At 37.4% G+C, this 18236-nt stretch overlaps 1 protein-coding gene across 1 annotated transcript in view; it reads right to left on the reverse strand.

The window, feature by feature from the left end:
- The window catches only part of ttc8 (tetratricopeptide repeat domain 8), a 49343-nt gene that overhangs the window by 27350 nt on the left and 3757 nt on the right, over positions 1–18236 (reverse strand). Inside the window, exon 2 of the mRNA XM_020529171.2 lies at positions 4735–4855. Within this exon, the coding sequence (XP_020384760.1) occupies positions 4735–4855 (121 nt within the window). The remainder of the gene's footprint in view (positions 1–4734; positions 4856–18236) is intronic.

Consider the following 18236-nt stretch of genomic DNA (forward strand, 5'->3'; position numbering starts at 1 on the left):
TCAATTGGAGTTATCATTGAAGATAAAAATATAAACGACACAGGAGGAGGTAATTAGGTCCATGTCTATTCCACCTCCTTGGGTACAGTAATCCAAAACCAATACTACTATCACATTCACTTTCATACCTCTGCATCTTAAGAGTCATAGCATTTTTACAGCGCGGAAAGAGGCCTATTGTGTCTGCACCGGTCATCAAACATTCACCTATTCTAATCCCATTTTCCAGCCCTTGGCCCATAGCCTTGTACACTATGGCATTTCAAATGCTCATCTAAATAGTTCTTAAAATTTCAGGGTTCCCATCTCCATCACCCTTTCAGGCAGTGAGTTCCACCCACAGTCTGCTCCGTGAAAAAAAAAATTCTCAAATCCCCTCTAAACCTCCTGATCCTTAACTTCATACAGTGCTCCCTGGTTACTGACCTCTCTACTAAGGGAAAAAGTTTCTCTCTATCTATGCCCCTTAGATCTTTGTACCTCAATCAGATCCCTACTCAGCCTCCTCTGCTCTAAGAAAAACAACCCCAGTCTATCTAGCCTCTCTTCATAGTTGTTGTGTGGTGACCAGAGGTGTACATAGTATTCCAGCTGTGGCCTAAATATTTTTTATATACAGCTCCATCTATGCCCTCTACGCTCTTATATTCAATGCCTTAACTAATAAAGGCAAATATCCCAAATGCCTTCTTAACCACCTTATTTACCCGTTCTGCCACCGGCAAGGATCTTTGGACATCCACATCAAAGTTCCTCTGATCCTCTGCACTTCCTAGGGTCCTACAATTCAAACCATACTTCCTTGGTTTGTTAGTCTTGCCAAAATGCATCACTTCATTTATCAATGTTTTCCCCAGAAAAATGGCAATGGTCCCCACATCAACTGTCTGTGCAAAGTATTCCACACTCTAGCAACTCCATGCAACTTTTCCCTAAACTTCTTTTTCATTTTCAAAGATATTAAATGACTGACCCACATGACAGATACTCCAAGACAAGGAAATAGATTTTGCCAATTAAAGTTAGTCTCAGTTTTCACAGCACCAACAGAAAGTCTCAGTGTCTCAGATTTTTGCTCAAAACTTATAGTTTCTTCAATCTGTTATCATCCTATTTGCACTGTAAACACTTTATGGCTTTGTGTCCTAGATTTTGTGGCCAGCAATGAAACAACAGAGTTCACTATTTACTTTGGAGAAAAGTGCCCTTAAAAACCTAGTAATCTCAGCAGTGTGAATTTTTCTTTTTCTAATGTTACTTTGATTCCTGTCTTAGCTACAAGAGATCTCCTGTGCCAAAAACAGATGTTATTAAATGGAAGTAAGTAGTCAATCACAGAAAGCTAAGCAGAAAGTGAAAAACACTGGTTATGCTTCATTTTTAAAAAGATTTTATAAAGATTAAAATGAAGATTGTGGCATACTCATGGGATTAAGGGAGACTCTGAAATGTCAAACTTTGCAAAAAAACTATGAAATTTATCTTTAGATCATAATGGACAAATGTGACATTGCACGAATATTTTTAAAAATCTGTTTTTCAAGGCTAGAGAGGTTGCTCAAAACTGCTTAAGAACTTAGTAGGACTTTAAAAATCCAGTCGTACCTCATTCAACAGGCACACATTTTTACAGCATGGCTAATAGGGTAAAGGGGGAGTTTTGTATTAACTTAAGCAATTTCCAATGATTTTCATCTACATGGCTTTTAACGCTGCATACTGCAGAATTATCAATGGGAGCTTCTGAATTTCCACACTCGACTGCTCACAGATGGACTCCAGATATTTCTGTAAACAGTCAAGTGCAAAATCCAGACAAATAGTTTATATTCAAACCAAGTCACAGCAAACCAGGACACAGTATTTCAACTACAGTTTAACAATTATCATGAACAAATTTAGTAACTCATTAATTTTATATTATGTACTTCTTGCTTTATTGACTTACATTTTCAAGGAGTTCCCAATATACCCTTACTCTCTCTCTCCAGCATTTCATCTCCACTCCTTTAAGTCCAGGAGACATAGGAGTTAAAGGATATGGTGGCAACTGTTTTAGCAGTCCACTGACAGATCCAGCTGGACCACATAAAATGTACTCAGGTCCTGCCTTTTTCTGCCAAAGCTGCTCAGAATTCCAACATCATCTTGGAATACGGAGATTGCCCTGGTGTCTTTTTTGCTAATGCAGACCATCTTCTTAAACTCCAATTTGTCCATCCCTACTCATCTCCAACAACAATGCAAGTACCTCAGTCACGGATCAAGACTAATCATTCCTCCCTTTCATTAGATTACTTGGCCAAACTTCCTTTAAAGCTCCCTCTCCTATCCTGGCCTGGAACTCATACTATTCTCTTCCATCTCCCCTCATGCCCTACTGTGCTCATTTTTCTGATGAGACCAAACTCTTGTTCCATTAAGTCTATTCCCACTATACTCTTATCATCAAGATTCCCCTTTTGGCCTCCATGTTAGTAGATGTTGTAAACAACCTCGCTTCAACTGTTGTCGTCCCTGGCTTTAAATCTGTTGTTATCATTACTCTCTTCCATTGATCCTTACTGGTCTAGCAATTTACAATCCCTGGTCTAGCAATTTACGATCCTAAGGACAATCTTCCACTCTGTTCAAAGTCCTCCCAAATCCATTCTCATCTTTCCTACAACTCCACTTTTGAGTCCCTCCAATCAAGTTTCTATTACTGTAGTTCTGGAAAATCTCTTATTGCATCAAATTACATCTAATGTGACTATGAGAAAGGTAAACCTTCTTTCCTATGGTATTTGTCATAGTTGACCCACAGCATTCTCCTGTAATGCCTCTCCAATATCACCCATTTGGGTGGGACTGTCAACATCTGATTCCATTCTTAATCTCTGTTTAAGATTAAATAGATAACTTGCACCATTTCTTCGTATCCCCTAAGGATCTACATGCTTCCTCTCAGTGACATGCGTATTAGTTTTCACATGTATGCTAATGAAACCCAGTTGTACTCACCACCACCCATCGAATTCTTCATTGCTATTAAAACTCAGACTGCTCGTCAGACATCAAGTACTGGATGAGTAGAAATTTCCTTCAATTGAAATATTAGGAAGACTAAAGCCATTGTTTTCGGTTCTTGCTCCAACCTCTATCCCCTAACTACTAACTCCATCTCTCTCTTTCTGGGATTAAGCCAGTCTGTTTACAACCTTGACGGCATATTTCAAATGACCTTCCAGCTTCATTCATGCCATCAGAAAAAACTGTTTATTTCCATGTCTTTAACATCATCTTTGCCTCTATTGCAGCTCATCTGATGCTGAAACTCTCATTTATACCTTACATTACCTTCAGATTTGACTATTCCAACACACTACTGGCCTGTCTTTTGCATTCTACCCTCCATAAATTATATCACCCAATCCTTAGCTACCTATGTCTCAAGTGTACAGCAAATACTGTTATAGAGTCATAGAGTTATATAGCACGGAAACAGATACTTCAGTCCAAATCATCCTTGCCAGCCAGATATCCCAATCTGACCTAGTTCCATTGCCAGCATTTGGCCCATATCCCTCTAAACCATTCCTATTCGTATACCCTGTGACTCCACTTTCAAGGATTGATGCATCTGCACCCCTTAGTATCTTTGTTCTGCAACACTCCCCAGAGCCCTACCATTAACTGTATAAGTCCTGCCCTGGCTTGCCTTATTGAAATGCAACACTTCACATTTAGCTAAATTAAACTCCGCCTGCCACTCTTTGGCCCATTGGCCCACCTGATCAAGGTCCTGTTGTACTCTGACATAATTTTCTTCACTCTCGAGTACACCACACATTTTGGTGTTATCTCCAAACTTACTAAACATAACTCCTATATTCATATCCAAATCATTTATATAAATGACAAAAAGCAGTGGACTCAACACGGATTCTTGTGGCACATCACTGGTCACAGGCGTCCAGTCTGAAAAATGACCCTCCACTAGCACCCTCTCTCACCTACTATCCCCATCCCTTTGTACTCACCAACTTACATTTTGTCCTGGTCTAGCAATATTTTGACTTTAAAATTCTCATCTTTACGTTCAAATCTCTCCAGGGCCTTTCCCCTTCCAATTCCTAATTTCCTCCATAAGTATCCAAGATATTTGCACTCCTCCATGTGCATTCGCAATCAAAATTGCTCCACCATTAGGTGGGCTTTAGGTTCTCCCAGCCCAAGCTTTGAAATCGTCTTCCTATACCATGCCACCTCTCTACCTTTCTCTCCTCCTTTCAGACATTCCTTAAAGCCCAATTCTTTTACCAAGCTTTGGACCATTTGATCTAATATCTCTTTATATGGTTTGGTGTCGTACTTTGTTTTATAATGCTTCTATGAAATGTCTTGGGACATTTCATTATATTAAAGATACAATATGAATAAGTTGTTGCTGTTGTTGAGTTCTGTATTTACATGCTTGGGCATCACTGTACCTCAATAGCATTCTTTTTGTATTGTTCTCTTCCCAATCCCTCTACTTTCTTTAGAAAATCAATTTCTCACAGTATATATTTATTGCCTGTATATCCACTGCACTAATCAATCTTCATCCTCTTCAATTCCTTTAAACTCTGTCTCACTGTTTGGCAAACTGCCTATTTAGTGCTAACAGCAAATTCTAATACAAGGATTTGACAGAATTAAAATCAGGAATAATTTACTTAACCAATAAAATTGATTTTCTAATGTACTTACGGGCAACTTGGGCAATAGCACTATCATTCAGCATCATTTCTGCTATTCCTTCTTGATCTACATCAACCTCATCCACATACACCATCTCTGTCAAGGCTCGAGTTTTCAAACTCCATGCAGCCTATGGAATAGGTAAAAATCCATCTCAAAAGTTTTGTGAACACAAACTTGCATCAACTACAGTTGGAGGAATGGAGCAAATAAGTTGGAAAAAAGGGAGGAGATAAGTTATGATTTAAGGAAACTAGGTAGCATTAACAAAAGAGAGTTTCATTTGCCAAACAAATGCATACTTCATCAAATACAATATTCTGAACTGACAGTGATTGTCAATTTCAATTTAAAAAAGTTGAACAATCTAAGTGCATAGTTACAACTCAAGAATAAAGAACATTAATTTAGCTATTCAAGTATTGCCTCATACCAGCACTGGTTTCAAAAAGTAATTTAGTTGATAAGTAAAATTTTATTCACTTGCTTGAACTATTTTGTAATGAATGCAAGTGTGGCTTGAGTGGCATGTTGGGTTTAATGAGTTGAGTGAATAGTTAAAATACACAATGGTTTTTGTTGTGGCTAAATCCCCACAAGTTGCCTTCCATTCGGCTACTTATTAAGAAACCTCACAGGCAATCAACTACTGAAACAATGATTTAAACTTTATTGCATGTAGCAATCAAAATATGACCCCTCAAGTAAGTACGTTAAGCCTCACAACACGATTTGGCTATTACCCAATTAATGGTGGGATCTGGTCAGGATTCCAACCAATAATGTCATTTACTTGATGTGTCCAGGGTTCAATACTTGTGCAGTGTTGTTTTTCGAAGTTCTGCTACCGGATTATTTCGGTGATAGATTCTTATACAATTTTCTCTCTTTCAAATTTGTGGTTTGACATTTTGATGATTCAATAACCTCAAGTCTGTAACTTGTCTTATCAGAAGTAGCTCTCATATTCCTCGTTACATTCGGCATTAGCTGTCTGTTTGAAACATAACTTTTCCCGTAATTAAGTGCTTTACTTCAGAACATTCCTTTTGCAGGCAGACTTAATTGTCCATTTGTCACAAAGCAGCAGGTTATCAAGCAATCATTATCTCCTCTCTCCCAGGAAACAGGTTGTTTGAGTTGTTCCTTCCCAGGGATGGTTAATTCACAAGTTGCTTTCAAGTCCTTCATAAGTTTCTCCTTGTTCCTTTCATCTTGAGAAACAGTTTATTCCAGAGTTATTGCTGCTTCTTTCCTTGTATAACAATTTATCTTTGCCAATTCTTTCAATCCATGAGCATTTATTAAAGTTGTGAAGTTTATATTGTCACTATTTTATTTACCTTTGACAGAGAATTTTGTAGAAGGAGCTGATTGATGAGTTAAAGTAAGTAACTTTATTTACTATAAACTGGAATGAATAGTAGTCTAAAAGTAAGCCAAAAGTATGACAGGGTGGCCCCACCACATGGAATTTCCATTCTGTACCATGTGGGATGTTGTGGACACTTCTTGCGACTTAGATGAACATGTGCAGAAACTGTCATGAGCTGTAGAAACTCGGGCTCTGAGTTTTAAATGGGACAGTCTGCTGGATAGACTCCAGTGCAATTGTGAGGCAGAAGACTAAGCAGATAACACATTTCAGGTGGTGGTCACACAACAGTATATAGGTATACTCGTAGATAGGGAATGGATGACCACTGGGAAGTCTAAGGGAACCAGGTGAGTAGTATAGGAGTCTCCAATTTGTTTTCCATTCTAGATTCTGGTGAGGGCAATAGTGCTTAGAGGAGCACAGCAACTGCCTGCCCATGGTATCACAGTAGAGAAAGAAGAGTGGATCAGCAGGAATAATAAGGGAACCATTAGTTAGGAGAAGAGAATGGAGAGTATGCTGACTTCCTGGTACCTGGATCATGCCTGCAGAATGGCTACAGCACATTATTTTGGGGAGGGGAACTACCCTGAGGTCATGGTCAATGGTAGTACCAATGACATAGATAGGAAGGGAGGTGTGGCCCTACAATTAGAACTTAGCAATTTGAGTAGATGTTTAGCATGCAGGATCTCAAAAGTAGTAACCTCAAAATTACTCTCAGTGCCACATGCCAATGAGCACAGAAATAGGAAGATTTCAAAGTGAAAGATTTCATAGAGAAATTATTGCATGGCTGGAATGATGATGCAGGGAAGAAGGCTTTAGATTCTTGGTAAACTGGGATTGGCTTATTTTTCAATGGCATTGTTCCATTAGCTAGAATGAATCAATAGAAACTAGAATGAGGTTTAAGGAAAGTTGTCTCATGTCAAACAAGATATGGATTTTATTGTCATGTCTCACAGCCATTGGTCCCCTCTGCTTCATTATCTGCTGTCCTTCATTGGCATCTTCCACAGACACAGTGATTACAGAACCATGCTATTCACTTCACGACTTCTATATTGTTACACTTGCTTTCTGAACTGAACACTGGAGTTATGAGAGCATCATTCTGAATATGTGATATAAACACCTCTCATTTAACGTTAAAGAAAATGGCTTGAGTCAACATTCCGCCAACTCAGACAACTTGGAGTGGGCATCCACGACTACTAGTAACATCCATCCCTCTATTAGTTCTGCAAAGTCGACATGAATCTGTTGCCACAGTAATTGAGGCCACTCCCATGGGTGAAGGGGTGACAACAGCGGTGCCTTCCTCACTAATGCACAGGATTATGATGATCCTGCTTTCTCCTTAATCTGGGATTCACATTTGACACCAAAAGTTACTCCTGGCTATTTCTTTCACTTGCATAATACCAGGTGCCCTTAGTGCTCTTGTTTTAGCACCTTTCCTCTTAACAGGGAGGGAAAACAACTCTCATTCCCCACAGTTAACACGCATCTGATTTGGACAATTCCCACCTCCTGCACAGGCGTAATTCTGGGCAGTTTCTATGACAAGTCCTTCCTCTTAGGACTAAGTCCACCACTAGACTCTAGAAGGATCATTTTGTGTAGTGTTCCGCACCTGATTCGCTGATACCAGTACCTTGACTTTATTTTTCATTTACTCATGGGACAGGGGCATTATTTATGGCTAGTATTTATTGTCCATCTCTCCCTGCCCTCTAGAAGGTGGGTCGTGAGTGGTCTTCTTGAACCGCTGCAGTCCACATGCTGTAGGTTGACCCTCATTGCCCTTACGGAGAGAATTCCAGGACTTTGACCCAGCAACAGTAAAGGAACAGTGATATATTTCCAAGTCAATGTGATGAGTGGCTTGGAGGGGAACTTGAAGGTATGATATTCCCATGTATCTGTTGCTTTTGTCTTTCTAGATGGAACTGGTCATGGGTTTCGAAGATGCTGTGTAAGGCTCTTTGGTGAATTTCTGCAATGCATCTTGTAAATAGTACACACTGCGGCTACTTAGCATCTGTGGTGAAGGGAGGGGATGTTTGTGGATGCAGTGCCAATCAAGTGGGCTGCTTAGTCCTGTTTCAGTCGTTCTTGAATTCCCTTCCTCAACACTTCTGATTCACTGGGTAACTGCTTTTAGTTCCATTTCCTGCTCTTCCATTCAATTAGAAAATTTCATCAACTGGTTTCCAATCCCCCCACCCCCTTCTCTTGCCTTCAAATGGCTCATCTGCCACACTTCTGACCTCAAATCTTCCAGAATCCCAAAAGTTTCCCTTACTCTCACCTTCAACTGATTATCACCTCTTGCCCGATGCTACCATTAAATGCAACTCACTCCCCTCTCAACCTTCCAATGGTACTGCTCCCTCCTGGTGGATATCCTGATCCACTACTCAAACACCCTCAACACCCAATCCCATGCAAGTGCAGGAAATTCAACACCTTCTTTCTCACCATCAATATCCTGAACACACTTCTTTAAGTGCAATTATCTTTGTGCTTCTTTCATTTTTTTTTAACTGAATTTGCAGTTCACAATGCAATCTCTATATTTTTTAAACATATTCAAAGGATTGGATGTTGCACATCCCTAGTTGTCCTTGAGGTGGTGTTGGGGAACTGCCATTTTGAACCACTACGGTCTGGGGTGAGTTTCCAATTGATTTTGGGGAAAACAAGCAGAGATTGTATGATCTCTTCATGGGTCACCGGATCTGAGTCCACAGGCATGATCTTGACTTTTCAGTCATGTCATTTGAATTTTCTCTGTCCCCAGTCCTACTCTTCCCTCCTGTCCTTGGTCACCTACACTGTCCCAATAAAACTCAACATAAAATTGAAGAGAAACACCTTATCTCTCAGCTAGACACTTTACAGTTTTCTGGATTTAACACAGGGCTAACTAATTTCAGATTATAATTTTGAATTTTTTTTTGGTTGGAGCTTTTTGCTGAGGATTCAGTTTTTCATGTTTACTCCTCCTCTAGGCACATCCTTTGTTTCTTTACTTGTGCCATTATCATCTCTTTATCTTCCACTATTGATCCTCTTGAAATTTAAGCTGTCTTGCTCTGCGCCCTTTCACAATCTTTCCCTTTTGTTCCTTCCTCCTCTTCCTCTGCCTTGCTTAAAAACTGCTAGATCTCCAAGTATTGTAAGTTCTGACAAACAATCACTGACTTGAATCATTAACTGTATTTCTCTGTCCACAGATGTTGGAAATGTTCAAGTCCTGCTATATATAGAAAACAGCAATAATAAAAAACATCTAGCTTAGGACTGGCCAATGAATTTTGAAATTAAAGAGATGACTCAAATTTTAAATAAAATAAAATTAGTTACAAATATAAAAAGTAGGGACTTCAGCTTTAATAGAAATTAAAACCATGTGTTTTGTTTTGCTTTATAAAGATAAAATGTGTAACAGCTTGAGTGTAACAGTTGGAAATTCAGATCAGGGGAGTCGGTATCTGTATAGATAAATGTTTCAGTTATAATGCTTCCTCAGTACTGAAAACTACAAGATAAACAAGCATTTTAGTGGAATCAGAAAAAAAGATGGCAACAAAAAGAACAAATACTCAATCCCAGGAAGGAAGATCCGAAACAATGTAGAAAAGAACCAGATGAACTTTACCGAGCAGTAATAAGAGGAAATGAACATTAAGCCAAGAAATGTGTTATTGCATGTTTCAGAAGAATTGGGAATTGAGAAGGAACCATAAGGAATGGAAGGAAGCAAAGAATCAAAAAGATTTAGGGAAAGTTGTGAGCACTCTTCCCAGGCCACAGAAAGCAAAGGCAGGGAAATGCGCAGGAGGCCAGACTTAGAGAGTGAAAGTTGAAAAGATATATGCAAGACATCACAGTGGCAGCATGGAGGGAGACTGTAGAAAATGTTAAGGGTGCTCCTATTATTAATATTTTGAGGACTCATGTTTAAAGGATTCTGAAAATTGGTTCATTGAAATATGAGGAGATATTTGGGCCTTTATTTAAAACAAAAAAAGGTCATTAAAAGGACACCTTTTTCAAGACCACTTACTGGATGCCACATATCCAAGTTTACGGCTATCAGGAGTTGTGGTTATTCGATACTGTTTGAATTCAGCTACGGTGTAACCAGGTGAAGAGATAAGATCCTAGCTCAGCTGTTGGCATCTTTCTGAGACAGCCATGAAGATCCCATGATAGAATTGAAAAATTACAACAGCTAATCTCCCCAGTGGACTTTTGGAAGTCTTATTTTTGACATTTCCTGAATAAACTGCTGAGAAGATCCTATTGACACCTGCATGTGTCTAGTCTGCAAGGTCACCAGATTGAAGGGTCTGTTTTCATGCTGTAAAGCTCTATGACTCTAAGTATCTTAAAACATTTCATACTTTATCCTTTCATCTTCAGAGAATTAACATGTATTTGGCCAAAGAGCACCCCTCATTGCCCAACCAAGTTAATCACCACAGGGAAAGTTTATTTATTTTTCCTTTAAATAGTGTGTGTACAAGCATATGTTGGGTTATTAGAAGGGTAAATATTTATACTTCAATATTTCCAGCTGTGTGTTAATCAGCTTTGCATGTTTATCAAATAAGTCTTGGTTATATGATAAATAACTGTCATTTTTTTTTTAAAAATATGGTCGATCATTTTCATTCTCAAACTTGTTTAGATATAAAGAATAAGAGTGAACATTTTAGCAACTGGGTAAAATGCTTAAATACATGATGTGATCAGTGGAGTAGTGAGGGAGACAGTGCACTCCTCCAACCTTGGATGTAAAACGAGAACTCGCCTTTAAAATTTGATGTTCTGGAGAACAGGGAGACAGTGCCTATCTCAAAGACAGGCAATTGGGAGATCAGGGCCTAATGCAGGATTGAAGATGCACAAAATATTTTATTTTTCTCTTTTTGTCCTCCTGCTCCTTATACTTCAACTAAAAGGCTCATCTATATTTTGTCCTCTGATTTCAGAGAAAGAGCAGTTTTCTAAACTTAAATTTGCTTTTTCTCTGTATAGCTACAGATTGACGCAGCTCCATACCCCTCCTGAATACATTCAATCTGACCAATATAATAAGATAAGACTCAATAAAATGGACTACGAATAATTATTCTTAAATCATAATCTTCATTTGTGGTGGTTTCATGGCTGATGTGAATGTTAATGCGGCACTGGATTTTTGATTGCGGCTGTTCTATGCCAAATTGGTCAAGGCTGACTTCAACCCTCCCAATCCCTCAACCAAAATTCCATTGCCAACTGATCTGGTGAGTCTTCCAAACATTTCCTGCTTTTGTTTCTGATTTCTGGGTGTACTTTGTTTTAATTTATCAAAATATAATCAGATTGACTTATGGTTACTACATGCTCGTATCTATTATATGGTCAGCTTGGACACATTCATTTCTTTCCTCATTGACACATTTTCCTCCTATCAAGATCCTGTGCCTGCTCCCCTGTCACAATAACAGATCAGTACTCTCAAATGTAACATAAAATTCCAAAACAAAATAACATAGGAAAAAAAAAACACAAAACACAATTGAAGTAGCAAAATAAAACAGTAAAAATGCATTAAACACAAAAAAGTAAAGCCAGTAAAAAAAACTTAAGGGGAAAGTAAATTTAAAAATGGCATAATGGAAGGAAGGAAACAGTTAAGAAGCATGCCAGATGCAGCAATACAGTATCAGTCAAAGATTTTATTTTATAAAAATGGTTTTGCAATGCTGCAAAGTATCCAATAAATATTCATCAAATATTTTACTTCCAGCATGGCCAATTTAATTAATAACGTTTTTTTGAATATTACACAGATATGGAATAAAAAAGGGATCATATGAAAAGGAATGTGGGAATACCGAATATTGTGTTATACCTCAGTAACAATGACTTTAGTTGAGTCATAATGCTTAAGGCATCACGATTATGTTTGGCATGCTGGAAGGTCCAGCTCATTTTTTTTCTGTACATAGGTTTTATATATTACCATATATTTCATAACCTATTATACATAATGGAATGGGTGTAGGGGTGAAGAGACATTATTCAAGCACTCATTGGCATGGCCATTGTATTGTTTAGAATTTGGGCAGAATGTTGTCAGTAAAGAGTTACTTTGTTACATTTCCAAAAGATAAAATGTACCATTTAAAAAAACACATAGCAAATGAAAAAACAAAATGTGAAATTGTATACCTTCCATGATTTTGGATGTCTTAATAATTTGAGCAAACGAATCTCACTTCACATCAATCACATCTGTGTTATATTATCACTTTTCACTGAAGTGTCTAATTGAAAAATGCATTATTAGCTGAGAAACAAAGGTATTCTCATGTTATCTTAAAACTAACAATTGTAGTGCATTCTAGTTTTGGCCAAGTTGGAGGCTTAGTCTTTTTCTTTAGGAAAATTGGAGAAGTTATGTTCTAACAAATGAAAGCAATGTTAAATGAGTGTGTCATATGAATGTTGACAGCATCTTAGAGGAAGTAGCCTGTAAGAAAACACAATATAAATCTGCAGGAAAATAAAAGGTTAATATTTCTAAGATCAATAATTAAACTGTATTATAGAAGAAAAAATAACATGGTCCTTTAGCCTTTACAGTATACAGAAATGTTTGGTTCTATACACTGAAGTAATATCCATACCAGCTGACCCTCTATTACATTATTCTTGTGCCCAAACTCATCTGCATGGACATCTTTTTATGCCTAAAGTTCTTTTTCCAATAATATTAATGTTATAAGCTGTTAAAACATAGCCCCTGATAAAACATATCCTTATAGGATGCTTCTACATTATTTGAAATAATATTTATTCACGAATGATAACAATTGAAAAGTAATAAATTTACACATTTTAATTCATCCTCTCAAAACATCACTGTAGTCTCCTGTAGTTGCACCTACTTATTTCTTAAGAGTTTCTACCTCAGCACTGTGCAGAAGTCCATTCCAAGTGGTTATCATTCTATGAGTAAAACCTTCCCAGTATCAGTCCTTGTTGTTTCCCAATAACTTGAGCCTTTAATCCTAAATTTTACTTCCACAGCTTAATTTATGTTGGTATTCCATTTTTCCTTTTCCTCTACATCTCTAACAGGATAACTCCTGAATGCTTATGTGTGACTGAAAAGGAGGGAAAAAAAAATTAGCTCTCCTTTTAAACCCATTCTCAGTTGGTCAAAGCAAATAATTTAAATTTCTTTTTCGTGCACAGCTATCCTTCAATTAAAACATAATTTGCCAGCAAATAATAGAGGAATTTATTGTCTACTAACCCAGAGAAAAAAACATAACACACACACACATATTAATAAGTTTAAAAATGTGTGTGTCTGGAACAGTGAGACATTGAGCTACACAATTTAGAAGTCCTTGAGGTGCTGGATTTTAAACCTGAGGCCACAGTTGATTAATTTTTGACTCATATCCACAGCAGTAGCAGAATATGTCAATAAAGTTTTCAGTGTATGATTGTTTATCACAAGCTACTTTCCACTAGTCACTGCTTTTTCTAGATGAGGGAACAAGGTAGGATAAGTGCAAACATTCTTCTATTATAAACCCATGTTCTTTTCCCTGCTTTGATGCAGAAAGCAGTTGTTGAAATACAGTTTGGGTGTATAATCTAGAGCCCAGCTCTATTGTCTTTCCAAACTGGATAACTGATGGGTAAGCCTTTCATCTTCCAATATGAAAAATCATACAAACATGAATTAAACAGCATACGTGAATTCCTTGATGTTGATTCAGTTGCCTGGTTTCAATCTCTTTAGACAAAAATAGTAACTTCAGTGCAGATGGCTTTGTTTACTCCACATAGGTCTCATGAATCTTGCCTCATCTGTGGTCAGGTCAGCACTACTGCCAATTTAGTTTTGACCTTTAAAAACCTGTGTTATCACCGAGACATTTCATGGAATAAAAATCAGATGATAGTTTAAATTCAATTGTTCATATTTACCGCTATTATAGCATATTATTCAGATCTCTCTTACCTTATAGCCCTTTTAAGCATTAATTTCTAGGCAACTGCAATTGGAGTCACAGTCTGACAAATTCAGAACTTTTTCTGATAAGTATTATACTGTTTTAGCTATACAGTTCAAGTTTTTTTCATTATCTTCTCCACATTGGTGGAAAAAGAAATGCGTAGAGTCTCCTAGGGATCCTAGATTTATACGTATTCTATGAATTTGATCTATGTATGTTACCTAACTGTAACTATATACAGAATTAAACTAAACAAAGACTGCAGATGCTGGAAATCTGAAATAAAAATAGAGATGCTGAAGCAACTCAGAACAAATCTTGGGAAGGGGTACTGGACTTTCTCCAGCACTTTGTTTTTGCTTTATGTACTGCACTTTCTGTTTGCCTGTCCAATGTTCAACTTGCTTCAGCAATTTTTTGAAAGACCCATTCCCAAGTTTTACTCTCAATTACTATACTTTGAACTCCATTTAAAGGCTGTGAGTTTATCAAATTCATTTTGGCCATTTAAGCACAGAATAGCTTAACTTCTGCAAACAGCCAGAAGTGATCGCACTCACAGCTACCCTCCACCCAAACATCCATGAGGTGTGGATTTTACCTGTTGTTAATTTCATTCTGACATCAGCTGTAGGGAATCTCTGGGGTGCAACAACATTAGTTAGCCAATTTGATTGCTGATTAAGAATTATTCAAAGTAATGAGTATATTTTAACATTCACTTTATAATCTTACAGAAAAGCAAATAAAGATGGGACATACACATGGGATTAAGATAGAAGCTGAAATATTGAGTTTTTTTAAAAATTAAGCATTTACATACTTTAACAAGGAATGGAGAAACTTAATATTTTGTTGATATAAAATGGCTTCTCAGGCTAGAGGGGTTGTTTGGCAGTAACAACGTATTATGCCACTAAAAATCACTTAATTCAACAGCAATTTTTTAAAGATCTTTCTTAGAAAGAATAATGGCAAATAAAGTGAAATCTCAAATCAATTCAATAATGTACTACTGATTTTCATTAAAAGCACATCCTCTGGAGAAGCAAGAAATCAGATACAACTGCTAGTGGATTCCTCCGTCTCACTGCACTTGTGCAGATGTCATAAGTCACTGTCAATTTCACCGAACAACGAAGGTGAACACTGTCATTACAACTGCAAAATTGAGGTCAATGGCTTGGTTTTACCATAATGATAGAATAAATCATCTTTCTCAAAGAAATTAAAATCGGCTCTACTTTCCCCTGCTTAACTGTGCTATTTGTTAGGTTGTTGCATGGATAATCCTCAAGTTTTTGATAATCAATTTAATTATGTTACATAGAATTGAAGGAAGGCTATCACTATTAGTCTATTGGTTACTTGCAAAATAAATGTTAAAAAAAATGTTTTAATCAACCTATTAAGACATATTATAAAACACCTCTGGGGCTGCTGCAACATCGGATCTTTTGGCTCAGACCTTCTGTAACACTGCCATCACACCAAAGAACCATAATATAAATTATTTCAAGCCAATTTTTCAATACCCAAACGCATGCATCTGAAATATATTTTTATGAACAAGTTGTTAATTACGATTGATGCGCTATTAGTTTCCACTCCAAATAAAGGTTTGGGCTGCACAAAGTAGACATTTACATAAACATTCAAAGCAATGGCATTTGGGGTGACAAATGAAGGCAGAGGAATTTATCCTTTAATGATCTCTCTGACAAGTAAGTTTCTACCAAATGATGATCATGAGATGCCCAGATACATTCATTTCTGTTTTATTTTGCTGCTTTTGTATTCATAATTCAGCTTGCTATTCCATATAGCTCACAGGAACAGGGCAGTTAAATTCTGTCACTTAGTGGCCCACACTCTCAACAATTGCTCAATATCTCTCTAATCTCACATACAGCCATACTGGACTTGAATTGTTAACTGTATTTCTCTCTCTACAGATACTACTAGGCTGGCTGAGTTTCTCCAACACTTTCTGTTTTTGTTTCAGATCTCTAGCATTCACAGTCCTTTGCTTTTATCTCACAAATCTCCTTGCTGGTATAAATATCTTCCAACTAAAGAGATCTGTATGTTTCAAGTTTTGGTAATGAATTTGAGTTTGGTGCTCTTTTTACTGTTCCCACCCTACCTTCCAAGAAGGCGTGACACTCATATTTTCTATTGTGAATATCTTAAGGAAGTAGGTATAAGGAGTATTTACCATAATGTGCTAATATGCAGTTTTGAATCCATTTTAATCCTATATTTCCACAGTGGTAGTGCTCTTACACTGGACTGGGAGGACAGAGTTCAAGTCTCACCTGCTTCAGAGGTGAGTAACAGCATCTCTGAACAAGTTGATTAGAAAAATAGGTTAGTACTTTATTTTCTTTGGCAGTCCTCTCATTTTCATTTAGAGAGAGCTATTATGCTTTTCTTGTATTTCACTTTGTAGTCTGAACAAACCTTTGATGTCCATCTACATGTTTAGACATTTGTCTGTTTCTGTAACAAGCAGGATAATGGGGAAGTAGTGGATATATTTGGATTTTCAGAAGGCGTTTGATAAGGTACATAACATTAGGACACATAAGATACAAATTTCTATGTCATTGGAGGCAGTATATTAGCTTGGATACAGGATTAGCTGTCTAATACAAGACAGAGATTTGGGATAAAGTGGGGGGTGGCATTTTCAGGAAGGTAACTTATAACTAGTAGAGCTCAGTAGGGAGCTGTGCCAGGGCACAATTATTGACAATATATATTAATGACTTGGATGAAGAAAGTGAATGCACTATAGCCAACTTTGTGTATGAACAAAAATAGATGGGAAGGCAAATAGTGAGGTTGCCACAGTCTGCAGAGGGATACAGACTGGTTAAGCAAGTGGGAAAAACTTTGTAGATGGAATAGAATGTGTGAAAGTGTGAGGTTATGCACTTTGGAAGGAAGAATAGAATTCCTACAGTGCAAATAGAAGCCATTCAGCCCATCAGTCTGCACATCAAGAATATCCCACCCAATCCCACTCCCTTACCCTACTCCATAACCTCACATTAACTATGGCCAATCCACATAATTTGCACATGTTTGGACTATGGGAGGAAACTGGGGGTCCTATTGTGTGAATTGCAAAAAGCTAGCATCCAAGTTCAGCCGGTAATAAGGAAATTAAATGTTAGCCTTTATTTCCAAAGGGAATGGAGTATAGAAGGGAGGTTTTGCTAAAATCACACAGGCACTAGTCAGACCTGAGCTAGAATATAGTGAACAGTTTTGGTCTTCCTATCTAAGGAAAAATATATTGGCAATGATTGCAGACAAGAGAAGGATCACTAGGCTGATAACAGGTGGAAAGTGGATGTCTTTTGAGGAGATGTTGAATAGGTTAGGCCTGTACTCATTGGAAATTAGAAAAACGACAGGCAACCCCATTATACAAAATTCTTGGAGGGCTTGACAAGGTAGATGCGGTAAGGTTGTTTCTCCAGAAGAGGGCATAATGCCTGGGGTGCATATTTATGACAGAGATGAAGAGGAATTGCTTCTCTCAGAGGGTAATGAATCTACGAATTTTTTACTTCAAAAGACTTGAGGCTAATTCATTCATTACATTCAAGGCTGAGATAGACAGATTTTTAATGAGTAGGGTAATCAAAGGTTAGAGGGACATAGCAGAAAAGTGGTGTTATGGATTATTAGATCAGCCATGATTCTAGTGAATGGTGGAGCAGATATAACAGGCTGAATCGTCTACTTCTACTCCCACGTCTTATAGTCTTAATGTACAAGATTTTAGGAAGTACTATTTTCCTGTTTATTTCAACTTTACTCTGTTTGTTAACCCATTTTAACTGTATCGTCATAGAAGGCATTTATTCTACTTACCTCGTATCAGTGGTACTGAGTTTGTCTTCTGCTGAAATCATGCTGAACATCATCTACCAATCCACTTGTTTCAATTCTCCTCTAATTTGTGATTTTGATCCTTTCATATTTATGACTTAACCCTATTTATGACTTAACCCTGTTGTCCAGGTGTATATAACCTGTACTGCCTTTCTTAGAGTCTGGGTTATTTCTGAAAGCTA

Source organism: Rhincodon typus, chromosome 8 (genome assembly GCF_021869965.1).
Source record: "Rhincodon typus isolate 14 chromosome 8, sRhiTyp1.1, whole genome shotgun sequence".
Classification (NCBI taxonomy): Eukaryota; Metazoa; Chordata; class Chondrichthyes; order Orectolobiformes; family Rhincodontidae; genus Rhincodon; species Rhincodon typus.